Below are 27,229 nucleotides of genomic sequence, written 5' to 3'. Positions count from 1 at the left end.
GCCAGGTGGGTTCCCAGGATGTTGACAGTGGCTCACAAAGAAACAAGAATAATGGTATGCAGCGAACTTTAGGAACAGTACGAGAATGGTAGAGATGTATTTTTTGGAAGAATTGTGACAGGTGATGAAACATGGCTCCATCATTTTTCACCAGAGATGAAGAGGCAATCAATGGAGTGGCATCATGCAAAATCACCAAATAAAAAAAAATTCAAAACCACACCTTCTGCTGGAAAAGTTATGGCTATGGTGTTTTTCGATTCTGAAGGACTCTTGCTTGTGGACATCATGCCAAGTGGAACCACCATGAAGTCTGATGCATATGTGATGACACTGAAGACACTTCAAGCCCTACTGAGTCGTGTTCGACCACATCATCAAAAGCAGGAAGTTTTGCTGTTGCACGACAATGCTCGGCCACATGTCAGTCAAAAAACCATGGAAGCGATCACAAAACTCGGATGGACAACACTGAAACACCCGCCTTACAGTCCTGACCTGGCTCCATGTGACTATCATCTCTTTGGGAAACTGAAAGACTCTCTTCGTGGAACAAGGTTTGAAGATGATGACTCCCTTGTGCACGTTGCCAAAGGCTCCAACAGGTTGGTCCAGAAGTTTACCATGCAGGTATACAGGCGCTTGTTCCAAGATGGCGTAAGGCAGTTGAGAGGGATGGAAATTATGTGGAGAAACAAAAATATTGTTCCTAAAGGATGTATCTACACACTATAAAACTTTCAAACATGTAGAATAAAAGATGAATTAAAAAAAATATATACTGTGGATTTCTTTTGGAGTGACCTTCGTACATTGCAGACAGTTATTTCCTATGTCGTCCTTATTCTGACAGTCACAGTTTCAAGAGGGGTTTGAAGGGGCACAGTGTCACTACAGACTGAGTTTAGCACATAAACACAAACTCCACCTGAAACCCGATTATAGTCACTACGGTCCCTGTAATATCCCTTACAGCTGCGGAGGGTAGGGGTCCGGGAACCAAGTTTCCAAGAGGGCAACGCAGATAGCAGGTGTAAAGCTTAACAGTTGCCGTAGCTCAGCCAGGTGGTGAAAAAACCACTGCTATTCCAGTGGAGGATGATGTCATTGCGAGACTGGGAAGGCATGGAACATTCAATGAGGTATTTTACGCCTCAGAGTCACCTGCTGCCACCGACTTATTGCCTGAGCAGTATAGATCCATTGTGTCTTGAGGGTTTGGTGAGATTTAGGTCCTCAGCGGATGCCAAAGTCTCCACCCCATCCTCAGATGCAGAGCTTGTACGTAGCAGTGACGTGGGTGCCACTGCAATTTCTTGGGTCTTAGGAGTTTTCTTTTTGGATTTCTCTCACTGCTCCTTGGGTTTCCATAGCTGGGAGGACTTCAATGGCTCAGTTTCTGGGTCTGAGGATGAGTGTGAAGCCCTACAACCAGCTGCTTTTGGGCTCTTCACCCACTGGCAGGTGTCATTTTCCCCACGAGCAGAAACCTGGGAAGGGAGTGGCCCAAGGGAACCCTTCCTAGTAAGAGAAGCCGAAAAAGACTTATGTTTCTCCAGCCTAGAAGTGGGGACGGACGTCCTCGATGGTTGGAGGGGCGTTGCTCTCGAAGTAGGTGGTGCAGGAGCAACAGGGAGGGAAATGGCCCCCACCATCAAGGGGGCAGGTGTAGTCTTCCGGATCTGAGAGGTGACTGGGGTTGGTGGAGCTGATGGTGCCAGAACTGTTGTAGCGGCGGCATAAGATGATGTCATACGCACGGTATTGAAGTTTTCTCTTAGCCTCAGTGTAGGTCAGCCGGTCCAGGGTCTTGTACTCCTCTCTGGAGAATCCAGCAGTCTGGCGAGCAAGGCGAATGGTGCTCTCCGCAGTTGACACAGATGGGAGGTGGGGCACACGGAATATTGGGATGTGATGGGCATCCACAATCTCGTCATGTGACACTGGAAGTACAGCGGGAAGACATACGGCCGAACATCCAGCACTTAAAGCACCGCATTGGGGGAGCGATATAGGGCTTTACATCACAGCGGTAGACCATCATCTTGACCTTCTCGGGCAATGTATCACCCTTGAGGGCCAAGATGAAGGCACCGGTGACAGAAAATTGGAATAGAGATCAACATTAACATCATTTCCACCCTTTTTATTGCTCATGAAAACCACACACTGCATATTGTACCACCATACAGCGAGATCTTCAGAGGTCATGGTCCAGATTGCTATACACACCGGTACCCAGTAGCATGTCCTCTTGCACTGATGCATGCCTTTATTCATCGTGGCATACTATCCACAAGTTCATCAAGGCACTGTCGGTCCAGAGTGTCCCACCCATCAACGGCAATTCAGCGTAGATCCCTCAGAGTGGTTGGTGGGTCACGTCATCCATAAATAGCCCTTTTCAATACATCCCAGGCATGTTCAATAGTGTTCATGTCTGGAGAACATGCTGGCCACTCTAGTTGACCGATGTCATTATCCTGAAGGAAGTCATTCACAAAATGTGCATGATGGGGGCACGAATTATTGTTCACGAAGACAAATGCCTCGCCAATATGCAATATGGTTGCACTATCAGTCGAAGCCTAGTATTCACGTATCATACGTGCCTTCCATGACCACCAGCCGCATACGTCAGCCCCACGTAATGCCTCACCAAAAAAGCAGGGAACCTCCACCTTGCTGCACTCACTGGACAGTGTGTCTAAGGTGTTCAGCCTGACCGAGTTGCCTCCAAACACGTGTCTAACGATTGTCTGGTTGAAAGCAGATGCGACATCATCATAACACAATGTCCTGTGGCTGCACAAAAAGCATTACCCATCGTGGTGGCGTTGCTGTCAGGGTTCCTCCGAGCCATAATCCATAGGTAGCGGTCCTCCACTGCAGTAGTAGCCCTTGGGCAGCCTGAGTGAGGCATGTCATGAACAGTTCCTGTCTCTCTGTATCTCCTCCACGTCTGAACACCATCACTTTGGTTCACTCCGAGACACCTGGACACTTTGCTTGTTGAGAAACCTTCCTGGCACAAAGTAACAATGTGGACGTGACCGAACTGCACTATTGACTGTCTAGGCATGGTTGAACTACAGACAACATGAGCCTTGTACCTCCTCCTTGGTGGAATGACTGGAACTGATCAGCTGAGCTGTTGGACCCCCTCTGTCTAATAGGCGCTGCTCAAGCATGGTTGTTTACATCTTTGGGTACATTTAGTGACATCTCTGAACACTGAAAGAGACTGTATCTGTGATATCCACAGTCAATGTCTATCGTCAGGAGTTCTGGGAACCGGTTGATGCGAAACTTTTTTTGATTGTGTCACCAATTTTTATTTTCATTTCCTTTTTTATTATTTGCAATGATTTTTTATCCTTCTTGACCGACTAAAACTCAATGCTGATAATCAGGAATTCACATCTCGTATCTCAATTGTATTGATAGTGAACTACAGGATTTAAGAATATGAAAAATGCCGTTAATTCTGCCACTGATATACACACACAACCAGAGGTATGTCTAGGTGCGAAATCAGCCCCATAATATACTGATTTTACTGCAATATCTATGCAATGTTCTATGAGAGCATGACAACTAGCCAAGCACTTGCATGGATGGCCACTGCCAAATTGTGGCTAAAGGCCATTTAGATAATACTGTAGTACTGAACATGACACACAGCACAAGGTGATTGACTTTAACGGCTGCATAATAACCTGTGCTGTTTGTACTTCAGAATGATATACTCCCCTTCCCCAATAACAACCAATGCTGTTTGGATTCCTGACAGTGATACAATTTTTTTCCGAATTATGGAACTGGAAATGTTTTCTGCAAAATGTCTTTCATTCCCCACCCAATGTTAAAAATACAAATATACTACTAATGAGCCTGCCATCACCATGTTATGCCCTCTGAGTCCTATCAGTCTGAAACAACAAGTGTCTCATTGTTACATTGTACTTCTATGTACACTCAGTCCTTAGCTATAGTACATTTTCTTTGGCACCAAGTGCACAAAATATTCAGAGCAAAGAATAGGGCCATAAAAATAATAACTAAACATAGTACCTGAACTTATTGTACAACACTTTTTAAACAGTTGCATATTCTAACTGCAACGCCTAAATACGAAAAACATATACGTGTTAAATTAATCACAAAATCACTGAAGCACAAACACTAAGAAAAATTAAACAAAAAAACTGAAAACAATATTATCTATCAGTGAATCAAAGTGCACAATGAACTGTTCCAGGAAACAAAAGATGTAGCTGAATGCAGCATGTTTAAGAAGGGTGTTAGACCATACCTCTTAAATAATACATACTACAGTAAAGGACTGTTTAAATAATACAAAATAGGGATTGGTTAAAAAGACACAGGAATCATGCTCCAGGCACATGATGAACACAAATGAACAGCAATACCAGCTACATGCATAGTAGGAACATAAACACTGTCTCTTATTAAGCTAGTGTTCAACATATTGTAATGAAGTTGTTAAATGAAATATACATAGTTTTAGTGACTGTTTTTACATTAGTAACATGATTATAAAGAGAATGACAGAGAAAAATCTAATGTGCATACTCATGGGCCTTATGAGAAAAAGAACTAAAATGAAAATTTGCATAAGCAGAATTGTTACATTTTTAAAAATTCTACAGTTTAGTGTCTGGTAGCCTCATTGATGTGAGAGAAGATGTGTAGGAAACATTTCAGTGTGTTGGTAACGGAGGGGGGGGGGGGGGGGGGGGGCAGATTTGGAGGAGGTGAAAGGGGCCCAACTTAATGCTTCTGCACTGGGTCCCTCATGACTGTAGTTATACCCCTGGTGCTACCTCTATTTGGTCAGCAGAGCTCTATTCCCTCTGATGTATTGATTATTTGTGTCAACAAGAGATGATCACTTCATCGAAACCAGCTGTCAATGAAAAGATCGAGAGAGAGAGAGAGACTTTCAATTGTGCTTTCTCTTTCTTATTTAACCTATGTTTTATTTAAATAATTTAGTAGTAATGGTAATAACTCACCAAGCAATTGAGTCACCAACAATCATGTAAAATAGACTGAAAACATTTATAGCTTTTGGATGACTCCTCTTTCAACCTAAAGAAGCACCCTCCACCAACTCCTCCCCCCCCCTCCCCCCCTCTACACACAAACAAACATAACCACACATTTGGCTATTTGGCTACAATGTGCCAGCTCAATACACTGTGCTGGAACTGAAGTTCTGCTGCTTTACTGGGTTGAGGGGTTCTGTCACGTGGATTAGCTGAGGGCAGAAAAGAGACAGCATGAATAGGAGAGAGGGTGGTGGAAGAGTGGCAGACAGCAGGGAGGGAGGTAACAAGTGCATGGGATAGGAATGCGGGATGGAGAGGCAGCAGGTGCAGAGAATAGAAATGTAACATGGACACCATTGAGTTCGTGCAGCACACGGTGGTGTTGATGCATGTTTTCTTTTCAGGAGGCTTTGGCTAAAAGCTAAATGTGCAAGTATTTTCATTGTGCCTGTCTGCAGTTCAGTGTGTGATCTTTATGGTGGGTAGTAATCTATCCTTTTCGTAATGCTGTTGATATTTCTCAGAGGAAAAAAAAAAAAAAAAAAAGAAACTGTAGCATATTGTTAAATGTTGTATGTCACCAGTACTAATATAGCAATAAGACATGAAGTAAGTAAAGTGTGGAAGACAGTGGGAGACACACAAGTGTCATCGAGAGAGAGAGAGAGAGAGAGAGAGAGAGAGAGAGAGAAACTACCTAACTATAACATATTATACATCACTTAATCACTGCAAAAGAATGGAAGTAATGCAGAATAAATAATATAAACACTACTGTGAGAGAATTTTGTAAATCTAGTCACTATGGGCAACACTCTAATATACATATACAGGGTGTTACAAAAAGGTACGGCGAAACTTTCAGGAAACGTCCTCACACACAAATAAAGAAAAGATGTTATGTGGACATGTCTCCGGAAACGCTTAATTTCCATGTTAGAGCTCATTTTAGTTTCGTCAGTATGTACTGTACTTCCTCGATTCACCACCAGTTGGCCCAATTGAAGGAAGGTAATGTTGACTACGGTGCTTGTGTTGACATGCGACTCATTGCTCTACAGTACTAGCATCAAGCACATCAGTACGTAGCATCAACAGGTTAGTGTTCATCACGAACGTGGTTTTGCAGTCAGTGCAATGTTTACAAATGCAGAGTTGGCAGATGCCCATTTGATGTATGGATTAGCACGGGGCAATAGCTGTGGCGCGGTACGTTAGGATTGAGACAGATTTCCAGAACGAAGGTGTCCCGACAGGAAGACGTTCGAAGCAATTGATTGGCATCTTAGGGAGCACGGAACATTCCAGCCTATGACTTGCAACTGGGGATCACCTAGAACGACGAGGACACCTGCAATGGACGAGGCAATTCTTCGTGCAGTTGACGATAACCCTAATGTCAGCGTCAGAGAAGTTGCAGCTGTACAAGGTAACGTTGACCACGTCATTGTATGGAGAGTGCTACGGGAGAACCAGTTGTTTCTGTACCATGTACAGTGTGTGCAGGCACTATCAGCAGCTGATTGGCCTCCACAGGTACACTTCTGCGAATGGTTCATCCAACAATGTGTCAATCCTCATTTCAGTGCAAATGTTCTCTTTACTGATGAGGCTTCATTCCAACGTGATCAAATTGTAAATTTTCACAATCAACATGTGTGGGCTGACGAGAATCCGCACGCAATTGTGCAATCACGTCATCAACACAGATTTTCTGTGAACGTTTGGGCAGGCATTGTTGGTGATATCTTGATTGGGCCCCATGTTCTTCCACCTACACTCAGTGGAGCACGTTATCATGATTTCATACGGGATACTCTACCTGTGCTGCTAGAGCATGTGCCCTTACAAGTACGACACAATATGTGGTTCATGCACGATGGAGCTCCTGCACATTTCAGTCGAAGTGTTCGTACACTTCTCAACAACAGATTAGGTGAACGATGGATTGATAGAGGCGGACCCATTCCATGGCCTTCACGCTCTCCTGACCTCAACCCTCTTGACTTTCATTTATGGGGTCATTTGAAAGCTCTTGTCTACACAACCCCGGTACCAAATGTACAGACTCTTCGTGCTTGTACTGTGGACGGCTGTGATACAATACGCCATTCTCCAGGGCTGCATCAGCGCATCAGGGATTCCATGCGATGGAAGGTGGATGCATGTATCCTCCCTAACGGAGGACATTTTGAACATTTCCTGTAACAAAGTGTTTGAAGTCACGCTGGTACATTCAGTTGCTGTGTGTTTCCACTCCATGATTAATGTGATTTGAAGAGAAGTAATAAAATGAGCTCTAACATGGAAAGTACGCGTTTCCGGACACATGTCCACATAACATATTTTCTTTCTTTGTGTGTGAGGAATGTTTCCTGAAAGTTTGGCCGTAGCTTTTTGTAACACCCTGTAAGTAAATTGAAGGGGAGCACTGCTGCAAGTTGCAGCATGACATTGCATGGAATCAGCGTAAGCTAGCATGCATATAATTCAAATAACTCAAATATATGTTTTAATCATTTTACATACCTATAGTCTGGTTCAGCTACATAAGGATCACAAATATGGGTAAGTGTTGTAAGGTGAGATGCATGGTCTCCCCCACCATTATAATACATGTCAGACACCAAGTCATTTTCTGATTCACAGCTACTGTCAGACATTTTCCGACTGTGCTGGCTGACAATTTCTTCAGAGTAGCTGAAACACAAATTGTCATTTTATAAAAATTGGTTAACTACTTTTTAATCAATACCTATTTGTACCGCAACAGCCAGAAGAAACCAAAAAGATAGAATATTTCATGTAACACACTGTTTCCAGACAAAAACTGTACAATTAGTGCCATTCACAAGAAATTGATACCGGTACAGTACTGGAGACACATTTTCCCAAAACTGTAGGTTGACTAGTTCCAGTCATCCATCAATTTTTTTTTTAAACCCAGCAGAACAGTTACAACTTAGGAGATTAATAATTATATGTTTATCTTCTGTTTCCAGCATTTTCAAAGCTTTTATATGTAATGCTAGTTTACCTACACACCAAGCCACATATTTCAGTGTTTAGTTCAACATTTGCACATTTTTATAATAGTGTTAATGATGATGATGATGATAATAATAATAATAATAATAATAATAATAATAAATAATAATAATAATAATAATACTATTTCATCAAAAACTGTTATGCCTGCAAACAGTTTGGTATTAAACTACTTCTCATTAATAAAGTTAGTATGTGTCTGTTTTATTTTCAATACAGTGCAACTATGTTCCTGTCGTTATACCAAGAAATGCACTCAACACTGAAGTTTGCCTTATAACATACTTTCAACAGTAGTACTGCCTACAATGTTCAACTAATTTTCTTCTCCTTCTCTTGCTTGTGTTTGTCCCACATTGTCACAGTGTCGGAATGGTTAGAAACAGATTTGGCATGGTTAATTTTAAGGTGTGGCTTGGCATCCTTCCTACCACTATGCAGTTACCTGCCCAGGATGGAATAAGCGTACCCTAACTGCATATATGTACTACAAACCACAAGAAAGTGAGTAAAATTTTCTAAAACTTTGTGTATCACATAACTGACAGACTTGGGGTGTGTTTTTCAGATGATTTTCCACATCCCACTAGGTGATTACTGGCCTGGATACACAGAACAAATATAATTGGGTGAGTAAACAATTTTTGTACTCTCCTCTGTCTCCCCCCTCCTTTCCCCCATTTTCTTTTTTTATAAATTGTGACAAGATATTTGATTTTCTAATCTCCTTCTACATTAGTTTATGTGTCAAAACAGCTTATGTAATGTAAAAAGCATTTTACCAAATACCCTGGTCCACTATTGATACTCATACCAGCTAAAGATAATTGTGACAGCAGATATTTGTTAAGTAGTGTATAAGAAAGGAGCAGATACTGTGCGCCCCGGTCTGTGTTCGTACAGAGGATGTGTGGGCCATAACAATAACAGCAGTTGTCGGCAGTGTGCGATGCGTGGCATCACTTGGTGTCTGAGGCTATAAGAATGCTTTGACACTCCAATCTGGTGGTGTCTTGGACAGTTCAGGGTAAGAGGGTCACTGACAAAGTCAAAGGGGACCCAAAAATAAATGAAAAGTTAAAGAGAACTTTAGTGTATGGCCGATGGGTCAGGCATTATGTATCAGTAGATGTTAATGTTTGATGTTTGGTTTAACTACTTAGTGTTCTAATAACCAGGATCTCTCACTGTGAGACTTGAACACTTTAAATACAGAGAAGTGTAAATAAGAGTTCAAAGTTTATTTAGTAGCTAAAAGTAGTCGTGATGCAACATTTCAGTATCACCCAGCAAATATCAAAGTCGAGAAGAGAAGCAAGGTAATTCATGGTGGTGGGACAGAATAGGGGACCATTCACAAGCAAGATTTATAAAAGGTAATTGGCAGATATGACACTGTGAAACCCAGCCAATACTTTTTCACTGTTTGTGATGAACAACCACCGAAACAAAGCATGGATACTGAGATCACCATTTACAAATTAAAATACAACAAAAAATTTCAAGAATTTCGACAAGATATTAAGAAGAATTAATTTGTTGCCCTTGGCAACTAATAATCATCAACAGAGCTTCAAGAGCTGAACACGGAAGTTTGTCTCAAGTTTTATTATCAAGATTGAGTAGAAAAACATTCCTTTAACTTGTGAATAAACAATTTTCATGAAGAAGGAATAATTTATTGCTGGAATACTGAACACCAACCAATGTAATGTTATGATGTGCTTGCACTGAAAGTACTAAGGAAGACCAGTGGAGTTTGCAATACGTAAGAGAGGTTGGTGACAAAGATAACTGATGTGATTGCGGCCAGCGGACATCGCACTGGTGCTCATCACACAACCAACGACTCTGAGACTTCGCACAGCACCAATACTGGTTCAACGGAAGTTGCATCAGCAGTCACCTACAGCTAAGCAAACATCAACATCATATTGGCAATTCAGTGGCAGTTTGCAGCCAACCTGCACCTTTTTTTTTTAAATAACTGGTAATAAGTGCAATTTTTTTCTAATTCCAGTCTTAACAGTTGCATGTAACAGACTGGACAGAGTGATATTATATTGAATATTGAATTTATTATTAACTACCAAGAAGTGAGCTATTATATCGACGTGGACATTTATGCCAGTGTTAATTGAAAAAATGACTACACAGGCATTACTTGCCAAATTAATGGACAAAAATACAAAATTAATGGAAACGGTTGAGGATATTACTAACATTAAGCTGGACAAAAGTAAGAGAATCTGGAGGAAAACCTTTCTAAGAAAGCAGAAGAGACTATTAAGACTGAATTTATGTCAAGGTTCACAGAACAGGACAACAAAATAACAGAGATAGAAAGTAAAACAAATTTATTAACAGAAAACTTATCATAAGAGGTACATAAAGTAGTTTGTCATGAGCTTAAGGAGTATTTCAAAGATGTGAACCAAAATTTTAAATTGGTTCACACCAAAATTTCAAACACGAATGAGAGAGAACAATCATTATGGCAACATAGGGTGTTAAGGCCATGTCTAACTTAACTAGTTTGGAACAAAGACTAAAACAGAAAGTATAGGACACCATTGAATCAACTGGAAGTATGATCATTTATGTGGATAACAATGTAAAACATCAACAGGAATTTCAAAAGATGTGGGATGTGTTAGGAGAAACTAAAAAAGCACTAGAGAGTAGACAAATTACCACATATCAAGAAAACAGACTTATGAGTACCGATAGTCATAAGAGTATTGGGTTTAAGCTTTATGGTAATAAGCATGTGAACACTAACGAATATGAAAAAGAGTTTTAAATTATTGATATGTATGTCTTAATATATTGTGTAACAATGAAAACAATCAATTATTTAGTTGTATAGAAAAAAAATTTACTCATCAAGTGGGGGCAGAACACTCACATACAAGACTGTTGTGCTTGGTTAAGCTTTCGGAGCCAGTGGCTCCTTATTCAGGCAGAAGGGTTGAAGGGGAAGGAAGAATGGCGAAGGGAAAGGACTGGAGAGGTCTAGGAAAAGGGGTAGTCTTTCTTTCTCATCCCATATGGTAAGTCTCCCCTGACTTGTGGTTCTGGGTGACTTTCCCAAAATCTACCCCTTTTCCTAGACCTCTCCAGCCATTTTCCTTCACCCTTTTTCCTTCACCCTTCTTCCTTCCCCTTCAACCCTTCTGCCTGAAGGAGGAGCCACTGGCTCCAAAAGCTTACCAATCATAACAGTTTTTTTATGTGTGTGTTCTGCTGCCACTTGGTGAGTAGAATTAATATATTATGCGAATTACTGTCTGTTGGAGGTATTAAGTATGGTGGTAGAGTATCAGGGTAAAGTCATGCTTATTGTGATTAGCAAGTGAAATTTATTTATTCATAATTGGTGTACTAATAAGTAAATTGATAAAAAGCATTGGATTGAAGTGGATCTGTTCTCCTGATCCAGGTGGTGGTTTGGTTACACTATCCACAGTAGGGGATGACTGGATGAAGCAATTCTTTTATGAAACGATTTAAATCATTAAAGCGACAATTTATCACCTCAAAGAAGAGGTTTCCTAAATAGTTAAGATGGAGGTTTTTCCTAATTATAGTTTGTGAGGACCTTTTACGACAGATATGCAAAGAAGTCGGGTGATGCTGAGGGAATTAGATTAGGAAATGAGACACTTAAAGTAGTAAAGGAGTTTTGCTATTTGGGGAGCAAAATAACTGATGATGGTCGTAGTAGAGAGGATATAAAATGTAGACTGGCAATGGCAAGGAAAGCGTTTCTGAAGAAGAGAAATTTGTTAACATCGAGTATTGATTTAAGTATCAAGAAGTCATTTCTGAAAGTATTTGTATGGAGTGTAGCCATGTATGGAAGTGAAACATGGAAGATAAATAGTTTGGACAAGAAGAGAATAGAAGCTTTCGAAATGTGGTGCTACAGAAGAATGCTGAAGATTAGATGGGTAGATCACATAACTAATGAGGAAGTATTGAATAGGATTGGGGAGAAGAGAAGTTTGTGGCACAACTTGACCAGAAGAAAGGATCGGTTGGTAGGACGTGTTCTGAGGCATGAGGGGATCACCAATTTAGTATTGGAGGGCAGCGTGGAGGGTAAAAATAGTAGAGGGAGACCAAGAGATGAATACACTAAGCAGATTCAGAAGGATGTAGGTTGCAGTAGGTACTGGGAGATGTGGTGCTACAGAAGAACCAGTCTCAGGACTGAAGACCACAACAACAACAACATGCAAAGAAGTCAAATTTTACATAATTTAAAGCAAATAGGTCTCTTTACTGAGATAATAGACTAAGGAAACAAATGATACTCACCTACAGAGAGAGAGTTTAAGTATTTTCAAAGAAATGAATGTATAGACATAACAAAAACAGCTGTGACATGGTATAATGATCAAATATCACCCATGACACTTACAATAAACAAAGCAGGTTTTGTTAAATATTGTTAAACATGAGATGAATTAATAGTCACTAGTGACACATATAAACATACCTGTTGAGGAAATGAAAATACTGATGATATAAATAAGAAATTATGTGTGACATCTTCAGCTTTAGTGCAGGGATACATTGTGTAACAGGGCATTTTATCATACACTCTTGTCCAGTATCGATATTCTTACTAGCTAAAAATGATCATGATAGTGTATATTTGTTAAGCAGTGTACACAAAGGAGCACAAGGTCTGGCACTGAACCCAAGAAAATTCTGGTTGTATGTAAAATCAATAAGCAGATCTAAGGCTTCCATTCAGTTCCTTGTTGACCACTCTGGTTTGGCAGTTGAAGATAGCAAAAGGAAAGCTCAAGTTTTAAATTTCATATTCAAGAAATTGTTCACACAGGAGGATCATGCAAACATACTGTCATTTGACCATAGCACAGACTCCCATATGGATGACATAGTAATATTGTCACGTAGAAGAAGGTGTAATTAGATGAATGACGAACACTAACTTCACCTAATGAAGGTTTATTCAGCACATGCAAGAGCATGGAGCAAACTGCCTCCGGCCAGAACACATACAGCATATATACAGCTACAGAACATTCCAATACAATGATTCTTGACATTTGTGGATACTTCTAGAAAGTACTCGAACCAAATATAGAAATTAAAATTGTACAGTCCAGGTGAGTTTTGAACTCACAACCCTCCTTCCAACAGTTCAGTATCAGAACCATTACACCACGGTGCTACTCAGCTTCTTTTGCGATAATATGCATTCCTGATGTACAGAAACAACTGCATTCCTGGTATATAGAAACAACTGTAGGATGTGAAAACAATTAAATCACGACATCCTTATGGAATGCCAGTTTAATTTAACAAAGAGGACTCTACTGCATTAGCCTCTTACCTAGCTTGCATTTATCATGAATCTCTCGTCCAGTGCTAAGTCTCAAGCAACTGGAAAAAAAGAGCAGGTGACTCATTATATAAGAAAGGTAAAAGAACAGACCTGCAAAATCACAGACCAATATCACTAACTTCTGTTTGCTGCAGAATCCTTGAACATATTCTCAGTTTGAATATTACACACTTTCTTGAGACAGAGAACTTTATGTGCATGAATGAGCATGGTTTTAGAAAGCGTCACCCATGTGAAACTGTTGTGACTTGGCAAGACAGCCAAGCCACTATGAGAGGAAGCCGAAAGGCACGCGTTTAAGCTCACACAGGCTGGCGTGAGGTCTGGAACAGTTAAAGGAATAGAGACTAGCAAAAAAGGTATGTAGCTTCTGGAATACTTAACTTTAATCCATAATTGGTGAACATCGGTCTGACGGTACATGCATCACAAGATAAATAGCAATTGATAATGACGCCTTGCTAGGTCGTAGCAAATGATGTAGCTGAAGGCTATGCTAACTATCGTCTCGGCAAATGAGAGCGTAATTTGTCAGTGAACCATCGCTAGCAAAGTCGGCTGTACAACTGGGGCGAGTGCTAGGAAGTCTCTCTAGACCTGCCATGTGGCGGCACTCGGTCTGCAATCACAGATAGTGGCGACACGCGGGTCCGACGTATACTACCGGACCGCGGCCGATTTAAAGGCTACCACCTAGCAAGTGTGGTGTCTGGCGGTGACACCACAGAAACTCAGCTTGTCCTTTTTTCACATGATATACTGTGAACTGTGGATGAAAGGCAGACAGACAGATTCCATATTTCTAGATTTCCAGAAAACATTTGACACAGTGCCCCATCGCAGGCTGTTAAAGAAGGTATGAGCATACTGAATAAGTTCACAGATATGCAAGTCGCTTGAAGACTTCTTAAATAACAGAACCCAGTATTTTGTCCTAGATGGCGAGTGCTCATCAGAGACAAAGATATCGTCAGGAGTGCCCCAGGGAAGTGTGATATGACCGCAGTTGTTCTCCATAAACATAAATGATGTGGCTGACAGGGTGGGCAGCAATCTGAGGCTGTCTGCTGACGATGCTCTGGAGTACAGTAAGGTGTTGAAGTTGAGTTACTATAGAAAGATACAAGAAGACTTAGACAAAAGTTTTAAGTTGGTGTGCGGAATGGCAGCTAGCCCTAAATGTGGAAACATGTAAGTTAATGCAGGTGAGTAGGAAGATCAAACCAGTAATGTTCGGATACAGTATTACTAGTGTCCTCCTTGACACAATCAGGTCATTTAAATATCTGGGCATAATGCTGCAAACTGACATGAGGAGAAACGAGCATGTGAGAACTGTGGTAGGGAAGGCGAATCGTTCACTTTGGTTTATTGGGAGAATTTTAGTAAAGAGTGGTTCATCTGTAAAGGAGACCGCGTATGGGACACTAGTGCAAACTATTCTTCAATACTGCTTGAGTGTTTGGAATCCATACCAGATTGGACTGAAGGAAGACATCAAAGAAATTTAGACGTGGCCTGCGAGATCTGTTACCAGTTTGAACAATACGTAAGTGTTACTGAGATGCTTCAGGAACTCAAATGGCAATCCGTGAAGGGAAGGCGACGTTGTTTTTGAGAGACACTATTGAGAAAATATAGAGGACTGGCATTTGGAGCTGACTGCCAAATGATTCTACTGCTGCCAACATACATTGCCCATACAAACAACAAAGATAAGATGTGAAAACTAGGGCTCATACAGAAGCATACAGACAGTCATTTTTCGCTCACTCAATTTTTGAGTGGAATAGGAAAGGAAATGACATGTGGTGGTACAGAGTATTCTCCGCCACGCATGATACGGTGGCTTGCAGAGTATCTATGTGGTTGTAGATGTAGATACTGAGCATCCTGGCCTGTGTTTGTACAGAGGGTGCATGCACTGTAACAACAAGGGCAGTGGTGAGCAGTCATGTGATGTGCAACGTTCACTTGCTATATGCAGTTAATCACTCTTCTGTTGAAGAGAGCTTTGATGTACGGCCTGAGGGTTAGATGTTATGCATCAGTAGGTGTTGATGCTTCATTATTTGGTTAACATACTAAAGAACGAGACTTGAAGAGTTTTAAATTCACAGAACAGTTCATCAGTGCACCTGATAAATGTGACGTTGTCATCTGCCGAAATATTGCGCTTGTTAGATACTGACATCCAGCAGTTCATCTTTGAACTATTTCGACACAAAATACACTGGGAGAAGCTGAAGAATCACACTATTAAATCTTGATCAGCAGATGTACTAATACAACATATAATGTAAAGGAAAGTAGCAAGGATGAAATTCTCAATGAAACAGACTTATAATTTAAATAGTAAAGCCCATTACCTGACCATGCTGAATATGAGGGCCCTCTTTCCCTTATTATAACAATTGTTAGAGATAAACCTAATCACCCACTTGTTTTGAGAATGTTTGCATCACCTTTCTGATTCACTGGACACACTCCTCATCCCTTCCACTAATAGTTCCCAATGTTAATACATTGTTGGTTACATCATCAGCGACTGCTGGATAGACAAGTTGTAGACATATTTATGGCTGATGCCTAATATAAAATATGTTTTTACTACTGCATAGCTGTGACATTTTCAATATTTTTCTTCCTGAATTCTAAATACATACATATTTTTCAAAATAATTATTACATGATGAGGTATTGTTATATGTCTTCAGAGGTACAATGCTACAATGATCTTCCACTTACTGCTTTTCAACTTCTGCAACTTTCTGCTCAAAGTACCGACGAAGTTCTTCAACTTCTTTAGTGTACTTTGCTTCAAGTTCCTGTCTCACATCATCTAAGGCTGAAATGTCTCCACACTTAATTCCAGCAATTAAGTCACGCAGTTTTGAGATTTCAACATCTCGTTCATGTGATAATAAGTCAACAGCAAGCCTTTAAAAACAAATGTAAAAATGAAATAAACCAGTTAACATAAACAAAGTGAACAAAACAGAGAGCAAATAATAAATAAAGATAAATAAATGAACAAAATAAGAGTAAAGTGTTACAGATGACTATTTGCAAGGCAAATCAAGCATAAATAATAATAATAATAATAATAGCTAGTGTTGGGTTACTAGCCCCCATTGAGCGTCTCCCCAGTAAGCTGATAAAGGAACGTCTTCCAGCTACAGATGTCATTGGGGAAACCAAACACCTTGGCCACTGCAAAACTAGCTAAGGCAAGGAAAATCCCTGACAGGACCCACAACTGCTTTGTGATCAACAGTGGAGGAAGACCACAGTACATAACGATGGCGAAGATGGATGAATCGGTCAATGATCAAGAAGTGTCTGTACCCTTTGTTAGGGACAGCCTTTTCACATCTGGTAGTAGGCATACAAGGACTGTTCAGAAAATTCTGGTACATTCGTAACTTCACACCAATGGTGTGCTGGAGTGAAATGGGATTGGCATCCCTGCACATGCCTATGTTTAATGTGTAACTGCCAGAAGTTTCATTGTTGTTTGTCTGTTAATTATTGTTCAGTACTATATTGAGTAGAATGTTGTGTTGCACAGTTTGCGAATTTTGAGATGGCAGAGTTAGAGAAGCAACGTGTCTACATTAAATTTTGCATGAAACTCAAGAAAAGCTTTACAGAGGCACACAAATGATGCAGAAAAACTACAGTGATGAGTGCTTAAGCCTTACACAGTATTATAAATGGTTCACATGGTTTAAAAATGGCCGGATGGAAGTTAAAGATACTCCTATCAGAAAGCCCTTCGACATCTACTGATAATGCTCATGTCAGGAATGTCAATGAAATTGTGCATGACAATCAAACACTGTTCACCTAAGAAATTGCAGAAGAATGTAACATTTCAGTTGGATCATATCGTAAAATCCTGACACAGCATCTTGGCATTCATCGCGTGACCACCAAGTTGGTCCCACAGCTCACGAGTCAAGACAAACACCTTCACCTCACATATCTGTGAAGATCTTTTGGATTGCACAAATATGAACGAGATGTTTCTTAATAGAATCATAACTGATGATGGGACATGGGTGTATGGTTATGATATTGCTTCAAGACCAAAAAAGATCATCAGGTCAGGTTGTATGTCAATGCCATGCTGATAGTTTCCTTTGATTTTCAATTATTAGTTCATCAATTCGTGCCACAGGGAAAAGCTGTTAATTGATGGTACTACTGGGACGCGTTGCAATGCCTGTGAGAAAATATGAGAAGGAAACAGCCTGAAATGTGGTGAGACAATTCATGGCTCTCGCATCACAATAACACACCCACACATTCATCCTTGCTGGTGTGTATGTATCACACAAAAAATGACCTCACCATGCTGCCTCACCCTCCATACTCTCCAGATCTGGCCGCTGCGGACTTTTTTTATTTCCAAAGTTGAAAACCCCTTTAAAAGGATGAAGATTTGCAATGATAGATGATCCACCAAGAGGTGTACCAAGACTGTTTCTGGAAGGGGAAATGGTCTTGGGAGTGGTGCATCAATTGTGAAGAGAGTATTTAAAGGACACCATGCACAATAATTAAAAAGTATATACAGAAAAATTTTGTGAAGAAAGTTTTGGAATTTTTTGAACAGGCCTCATAAAACACTCAGATAATAAAATTGTGAGTCCCTCAGAAAAGTATGCATCCCGGGGTTCACCAGAGCAACTCTGGAGCTGCAGCTGGGGGTAACAGCTTAAATGCCAGGAGTGATGAGAGGAATTCCAGGCCTCCCAGTGGGTCATGTTAACCAGCTACTGCCATACACTAAAAGCACCCAATGTTTGCAGCTCACATTTACTTGTGAACTAGAAGTGTTACTTCACAGTCAAGCACAGCTTAGATGCCACTCACAAAAGACAAACAAACTGCTAGCACATATGAAATGGACTGATGATATGAATGTGTTCATTATGTGCCAGTATTATTTAATCGTTAGGTTTGAGACTAAGGTCATTAATTACGTAGCAGAGCTACATGTGCAGTATAGTAAGCAGTACAATTCTCTGAAAGTTACACAACAGAGAGCAGCACAGCCGAAACTTGCTATTCTAGCAAGGAACCTGATACCAGCACCAATACTGAACAAAATCAAATCAGAGACTGCTCAAATTACACAAATTTAAAATTTCTCACTTTACTCAGAAGGCAATTTCACCATTGAACAGCACAGATGATGATTATGAACCCTGAAAAAAACTGTTATAGTATACCAGGAACAAGGTATCTCAAGGGAACTAGATGATAATAAAACCTCAGTGCTGAACTTGATACAGCCCTTGTGGGAAATGGAGGAATTCACCCTGCACAGAGGCCATGAATTCCCAAGCAAAATACCTCCAGGAATCTTGGGGAATATCTATATTTTCAGCTACACCATTCTGCAAAAGTACCTGTCACAAAATGCATATAGTTCTGATGAAGCTCAGATATATATCTATGCAGCAGGCATTTCAGTAGCGAGATCAGTACGTCAAAAGATGATGCTAGTATATGAACACACAGTATTCATTCAGACTACAAAGCACCATGGAAAATACATCTCATTAGTGATATAGAAAATTTGTGAAATGTATTACCAGAATAAAGAACACAAGAAAACATCTAAGCACATGTGTGCATGCGCACACTCACATCAAGATATTATACCAAAATACCTAACACAGGATATAACATACAGAAACAAAATAGACACGTCCCTATACTACCCTATCACATGCTTATGCACAGTATACAGTGTTCGCATCATGTATAAGCAAACTGAGGTACAGACACTTAATGCAAATCGAAGAATTGACAAACAAGAGACAAGCTGCATGAAGAAATCTATAAAGGTTGTAAAGAACAATCTAGACTCTGTCATACTAGAGCAAGCAGCATATTAAAAAAGTATCATTCTACAGCCCAAATTGATTGCAAAAATGCATCTGATTCCATTCTACATACTTTCTTTATCAAAGTTCTGCAGATTTATAAGATAAACAGTTCAATCATCAGTACTCTCTCATCCATGATGAAGCACTGAAAGACACATCGACAACTCAAAGGCAACAACAAAATGATAATAACAGAGGAAATTATGGTCAAGAGATGCATATTTCAAGGGAATAGATTGAGCCACTTACAGTTCTGCTAAGTAATCAATCCACTTTCATCAATAGTCAGTTCAATTAGATATGGATTTGCCATCAGAAGCAGCAATGGCTATATGTTAAATCATCCTATGTATATTTATGACATTAAAATATAAACCTAAAAAGAAACACAGATTCACCTCCTTTAAGCAGTAGAATTGTGTTTCAGAACATAAGCATGTAATTTGGCACAGACAAAGCATGCTCTACAATATGACAGTCATGACCTTGGTGCCTGTTTCACCACACGTGGCATATTGATTCTCCCCCTAGCCACCAATTCCTCAGAGCTCCGCACAGGTGGGAACTAGCCCTACAACATATCCTTGGTTACCACCACCCACCTGGCCTTAATTTTCGTTAATTCCTTCTGTCTCAGTATATCTTCACAACAACTACTCCTTTCTTCACTCCATTTTAGTTTTCTACGTCATGTCTTTCATTTTCTCACCTATCTATTTTTCACCTCCCCCTCCCACCTCTGATGCATCCAACGCACTTAGCTCTTCACTCTTATTAGCTCATGTACAATGTTTAAATAGTAATCTTTGTCTGGCATATTATCCTGTCTTCCACCTTTAAGCTTTCAGGTTTTCAAATCTCGTCCAGTGCACTCCCCAACAATCAATCTTTCCTTCTCATGCTGTCTGTTAATGTCTCCCCACACTTGGGGTTCTGGATGACTTTTCCGAACTGTACCCCTTTTCCTAAACCTCTCCAGCTCTTTTCCTTCACTCCACTTCCTTCCCCTTTAACTCTTCCACTGGAAGAAGGAGCCATTGGTTCCAAAAGTTTGTGCACGTTAAACCTTTTTGTGTGTGTGTTCTCCTGCTACTGTTTGGAGAGTAGATTTTTTTATCCATCCAGTTTCATTATATTGTCAATATGATAGGTTGGATTAGAAAAGAACTGCACTGAAAACATTCAATTTACATGAGTCAGAATAATGTTAATTTGCACGCATCAGACCACTGGTTAATGCAGGTTTGCATGTAGAAACAGGAATTTCTGACAGTGATACAAGATCATGTCATTTCAAGTATAAACTAAAAGAGCACACATCACACATTACATCAGTATGTGAAGCCTCAGCACCCAATGAATATCTGAAAAGGCATTAGGTCACCAAAATAACCCCCACAAGTCGGGACAGCAGTAGTAATTAATGAAAGACTTTCTTCCATACTGAAGGTACAGTCTCTCACCACTGTTATGGAAAACGAAAACTCTAAAATATCTGGAACCTGTAAAAATACACACATTACCATCGATTCCAAAATCAAAATTTGTTAAAATCAATTTTTGTTTTGCGTGTTGGCTACATGTACCAGGAGCATGCACAGTTGTCATGATGAAGCAGCCAGTATGCCTACTAATTGTGTGAAAGCTTACAACATCTAGTGGCAGTAGTGAGAATTAATGAAGTGCTCGATTGTGCCAATACTGTGTTGTAAGGAGCAACCATCTAGTGCCAAGGACTGTGAATAATTAACTGCATACTCTATTGTGTTTTAAATAATATTTTTAATGATTAAGATATGTAACACTTAAATTATGTCACATATAAAACAACCAATTAAATGGCATTATCGAAATATGCATGTAATTAATTAGGGAGTAACAGTTGTAGGGAAACAGCTATTACATCAGTTAATAGAATTACGGTCCGACAAAGAACATGCAATCTCGTCTTTCTGATAGTTTGTGAGAAGACATGGACAAATGCTACGTTTGGAATTAACAATTATTTAGCAGTTGTACACCATCATGACAAGATGTGTTGGGTCTGTTTCTAGAAATGTTTAAAAGCCAGCTTTTGCAACTCTGAAAAGGGCATCACAACACATATTATGGGTGGTGGCTGGCTATTTATACAATGGAAACAGTCACTTCTACGGATTACAAGCTGTTACAAGGAGCCAACTATTTACTTGACAAAAGGCTGTGGGAATTTACATAACATTTACAACAGAGGCAATATAAACTGCTCACTGAAGTAACTATAGACTTAAGTATTTTTATTACATGTGTTGTGCAATTTGTGGCCACATTTTCAGTGAGCTATATTGCGAAATTAAGTTTTCATTTTGTGAAGCCAATTCCCTCAAGTGTGGTGTTTTTTTATTTCAATAATTACCTTTTCATTCATCATAACTGGTCTCGTGTTTCATTACATAAGTAGTGAGTGCATCCTAATCCTATTCCATGTTCAACAGAAAAAAAGGGGGGAGGGGGGGGGGGTACAAGCTGAATTTGATATATTCTTTAATCAACTAGTGCAGCATATTTATATTAATGATGAAACATCTTGCTGTACTAAAATTGCCAATTGCTGTGAAAGGTATAACACAGCTGACTTCAAAAGGTACAGGCTAAATTCACTATTAATCAGTAGAGAGACTGTGGTGAACAGATTCTAGTGGAAATGCTACTTTCATTGGTGTGTGAGAAACTGAGGTTTTATTTAGCATGATTAAACGTTTAGCATCATGTTCAGTTAAACATTATTTTTCACATAATTACTGTAAAGTGAACAACTGCAAACTTTCATTTATAAAAATAAATGTTTTTCATACCAAAAGCTATCCACTATAGTGGACATTTTGCCATCAGTGAAATGCAGATTAATTGTATTTATAATAACTCAACATTTAATAAGTAAATATTTTTTTATTCTGATGTGTTTTACATGTTAACATCATTTGTGAGTGTAAACGCGAGTGGGTTAACATGTATTAAGTTTCTTGTATTTGTGTTCAACCTTCGGTCATCTCAGAGTTCAGAAGCAATTATCAGTACAATTAGCAACTTCTACTATAATCAGATTAAAATTATAATAAATTATTTCATGTATGCTAACTTGCTTGCACCATCTTGTTATTAAGTATATAGTGTAAAGGTAATTAGCTAGCAGTTACTGCATACCATCAATACCATTTCAGCGCAACGCCTTACGGTCAAGTAAAGCTTATTCCTATTTAGGATGGGACTAATTAACTGAATCGATATGGTACCATTGCAAACCGCAGTATAATTGTAGATAAAACAAACCATTTTAACGGGCCTGACATAACTGTTATTAACAAAGCTGAGCACATCACATTCCTTACTGTCATCGGTGCATCCCACAGCCGTAATTTCTGAACTACCTGCAATGAAAAGATGCCAAATACAGGGACCTGGTAGGTGAGGTAAAAGCCTTGTGCAAACAGGAGTCAGCACACATCATTCCTTTGGTAACTTCGGACACTCGTGTTGTTCCAAAACAAACTGTGCAAAGGCTAAAGGGCCGAAAACTGCATCCTTTGGGGATTGCAGAAGACAATTATACTGAACACATGCAGAGAAGTTCACTGGGTTCTTGAGAACACAGTTAATTTAGTAATAACTTGCTACATAAACTGTTGTTATATCCATAGCTTGTACAAATGAATGAGTTAATAAACAATAATAATAAATAGTAAACAGGTGATGTTTGAAAGAACAAAAATGCCATATCTCATTCTGTTAAAAAAGAAAGAAAGGAAGAGAATGGAAACAAACAATTTATAATAGACATTCTATACTCCTAAAATTTCCTAAAATTTTCATCTCTCTTAAATCCAGAATTAAGAATTTTTTGCCTCTTTTGATAGAGTAGTCCTCCTCCTAATTCTCTAAAGGGAACCAACATGTACTATAACTCTGAAATTACAAGCCTGGACATCATCATCATCATCGTCATTATTTTCAAGCAAAATTCATGCACCAGTTTCTTTCATGTATGCTAGAGCTACATTCATTTCTTTCCTTAACAGAAATAATCTTTTCTCTTAATGGCATTAAATTGTTTGGAATATTTCTTGTGCATGAAATCCATATTAATGTAATAATGATCCACAGGAGCTGGTATTTTATATTTTATTTACTGTTACCAATTTTCAGTGATTGCTCACTCTCAAGCAGTATGTCGTAAGATCTTATAATCTATTTTTCAAATATGATGTATAAGGGGCAGTCAAATGAAAACTTAGCACCCACCACAATGGGACCACGGGATGGTACCATTCAAAAGTAATCACGACACTTGTTAAGACATTTATCCCACTGGGAGATGAGATGCTCAATTCCTGTTTTGTAGAAAGGTTCGATCCCTAACAGACCCACAACTGCACCCACTCCTTCATTTCCTTGTCTGACTGAAGCCACCATCCACACGTTTTCTTCAGGTCAACAAAGATGTAAAAAATCACACAGTGAAAGGTCTGGGCAGCAAGGAGGATGTTGCAGCATTTCCCAAACAAATCGCTGAAGCACAGCCTTTGACAGTTTGTGGGTAGGCATTGTCATGTAACAGGATGATTCTGTCCTACAGCATTCCCGGACATTTTCAACTTATGGCACATTGCATTTTGTGCAAAGTGTCTTCTCAGTGCTGTACATCAACTGTAGTTCCATACTCACGGAGCTCAATGAACAGTTGAAGAAGGAGGCCATCACGACCTTACCAGAACTTGTGTGAACAGCTTTGGATTTCTTTGACATGGGAGATGTGGGATGTTCTCATTGTTGGCTTTGCTGTTTGCCCTCACTCTGTCAGACACTGTCAGATGATATCATCCTATTGTACAGTAATGCCCACCACCACACTGCCAACTGCATGAAGACTATGCTTCAGCAATTTGGTTGGGAAACTTGGAAAACACTGCAATATCCTCTGTACAGCCTGGCTCTTTCATTGTATGGTTTTCACATCTTTGGTGACCTGAAGAAAGACTTCAGTTTCAGTAACACAAGAAAGTGCAACATTGGGTGCAATCCCAAAGCTGTCCAGTGGTTGACCGCATTCTATGAAACAGGATTTAAAAAAAATAAATAAATAAAATAAAAAACCACTTGTTTATAAGTGTAGTTGCACGAGTAGGAATAATATGACAATGTGTTTATTAATGTTAGCTCTAATCATATACGTATCCTGTAAACTGACTCGTTCCATGTCATTACGATAAAAGAATCATTTAAAAGACCTATGGAATATGTAACGAACTAAAAAACAAACAAACTAACTTTTGTCTCCCAGTGTGACAAATCTCTTAATACGTGTGGTGATTATTTGAAATGGCACCATTCCACGGTTCCACTGCGGCAGGTGTTTGCTTTTCATTTGACTACACGTCACACTTTTGTTTCACGATGTGCAACTGTGAAAAGCAAACATAGATCATACTTGAAAAATAACATTTAAGATCTTGTAACATACTGCTTAAGAATGAAGCCTCATTTGAAACTGGTAACAGTAAATAAAATATAAAAAAGCAGCTCTAGTGGATCATTATTAAACTACTAAGCATTTCATACCAGAAACTGCTTTTTGTAAAATCAAACAACGGAAAGTCCAGGTTGAAATATCAGCAATATTATGGAAAGTATAGATTGCTGATCACCATAAAGCTGACACATTGAGCTGCAGACTGTTACACATTGAGGTTTTGGGCAAGCCTTCTTCAGAATAGAGAAAACACACACACATTCACATACACAAGCACCTGTCATATATAAACCAGGGTTGCCACAAGTTTCCCCAAGTGAAATTCCCTGATATTTTCCTGATTTCCAGACAAGTTTTAACATTTTTCCATGACAAAATTTGTAAGTTACCTCCTCAGGGGACACTACCTTAATGTAGCACTATCCGTGCGGGTGAGGAGGTTTGCATGCTCTGGATCCAGAGACGAAGTGTGTCCCACAATGACCTATCATCAGCCTGTCTCCTATCCTATCTTATCCTAAACCTCTCCCTTTTCCTTACCATTATCAACCCTTGCCAGGGATATGGCAAAGTCCTTAACAGGAGCTACGGTGGAGAAGAACATCTTTGGTATGGAGCAGCTGGTGGAGGCACTCTTTCCCTCCTAAGGGCAAATGAGGAGTGGAACCAGTGCCCTGTGGTGAAGAGAGATCTTCAAAGGCTGAGGGAGTAAACCCTGAAAGAAAATCCTCAGATGCGTTAGGCTTAGCAAGCCAGCAGATGAGAAAAAGTTGTTATTGCTTTCAATCAAAGAATGAGCCTCAGATTAAAAATACCTAATGTAGACAGCATTTCTTGTACCATAGAATGAATGGCAGCTCTTCACAGCCTGAAGAAAAACCAAGGAATGCAAGAAGATACACTAAACAAGAACAGAAAACTAGAACCAAACAAAAAGACAAAAACAAATTGAGAGTGGGAACATTAAATGTAATAACCTTGACAGGAAAGACTGAAGAGATTTTAGACATGATGGAGAGGAGAAAGATTCATATCCTTAGATTGAGTGAGACCAAGTGGAAGGTAAAAAACTCTAAATTGCTGAGACGTGGGTACAAATTATACTGGCAGGGTCACAATAAAGATGTAAAAAATGGAGTGTAGTTTGTGTTTCACAAAGACAATGGCTCAGTTACAGATGTGAGCTTTTTAAGTGAAAGGATAATTAGAGCAACAGTGGACTTGGGAAAGAATAGTTTTAGTATACTCCAAGTGTACACACCTCAGCAAGGGTGCAGTGAGGAAGAAAAAACGAAATTCCTAGAAGAACTGGAAGACCAAGTACGAAAAGATAACATTATGATAATTGGGGATCTGAAAGCTCAGCTCGGAATGGATAGAAATGGATATGAGGAGGTGATGGGCCCTTTTGGATACGGAAGACAAAATGTTGAGGGTAAAGAAATTCTAAATCTGTGCATAAGGAATCATCTTTTGGTGAAGAATACATTCTTCAAGAAACAAGATAGCCATACGATTACTAGATATGGCTGTGATAGCAAATCTATAGACTATTTATTAACGGACAAATTAATTGGAGGAAAAGTAAGGGACACTAAAGTCATACCAATTGAGCACTTTGATAGTGACTACAGGTTACTAGTAGCTGATCTAAATTATAAGCTGAAAAGTTTGAATGCTGTACAAAGAATGCCTAAAATTAAGGAGTGGAAGTTGAAAGAAGAAGAAAATAAGAAAAGTTTCCAGAATTTGAAAGGGGTAGTGTGGAGGAAGAGTGGAACCTATTTAAAACATCAATAGTTAACAGTGCTGTGCAGGTATGTGGCAAAACAAAGGATAAAGTGAAAGACAAAGAAACCAGTTGGTGGAATGATAGAGTAAAAGCCGCTATTAAAAAATGCAATATGGCAAAGAAAAACATGGAGTTTGAAAAAAGAAATCAGAACCAGAGGCTGGTGCCAAAAGATGAACACAAGGTGACAACACTGTAGAAGAAATACTGACAAAAGAAACTCCAAGCAAAGAGAGTTGTGAAAGAAGAAAAGGAGAAGAGTTGGGAAATATTCACAAAGAAACTAGAGCAGGATAGCAAAGGGAACTAAAAACTGCTATATGGGTTATTGAAAAGTAAGAAGATCTAATAGAGAAGACATAAAAGTGACTGAAACAGAGGATAGAGATATTATCAAAAACATGGGAGGTATCAGAGAAGAGATGAAGAATTATTTTGAAATCTTACTGAATGGATAAGGCGCACAAGAGAGTGACACCAAAGCCATTGAATTAAAGGAGGAGCAGGATACAATCTCCTGGT

The 27,229-nt window shown here is 39.4% G+C and overlaps 1 protein-coding gene across 1 annotated transcript in view; it reads right to left on the bottom strand.

Moving 5' to 3' along the window:
- LOC126456042 (A-kinase anchor protein 9-like) overlaps positions 1-27,229 on the bottom strand; it is a 499,264-nt gene that overhangs the window by 271,329 nt on the left and 200,706 nt on the right. The window contains exons 16-17 of the mRNA XM_050091796.1: positions 16,255-16,446; positions 7,605-7,775 (exon numbers count right to left, since the gene is read on the bottom strand). Coding sequence (XP_049947753.1) covers positions 7,605-7,775; positions 16,255-16,446 — 363 coding nt within the window. The remainder of the gene's footprint in view (positions 1-7,604; positions 7,776-16,254; positions 16,447-27,229) is intronic.

Source organism: Schistocerca serialis, chromosome 2 (genome assembly GCF_023864345.2).
Source record: "Schistocerca serialis cubense isolate TAMUIC-IGC-003099 chromosome 2, iqSchSeri2.2, whole genome shotgun sequence".
Taxonomy (NCBI): domain Eukaryota; kingdom Metazoa; phylum Arthropoda; class Insecta; order Orthoptera; family Acrididae; genus Schistocerca; species Schistocerca serialis.
This window is presented reverse-complemented; position numbering and strand designations above follow the sequence as displayed.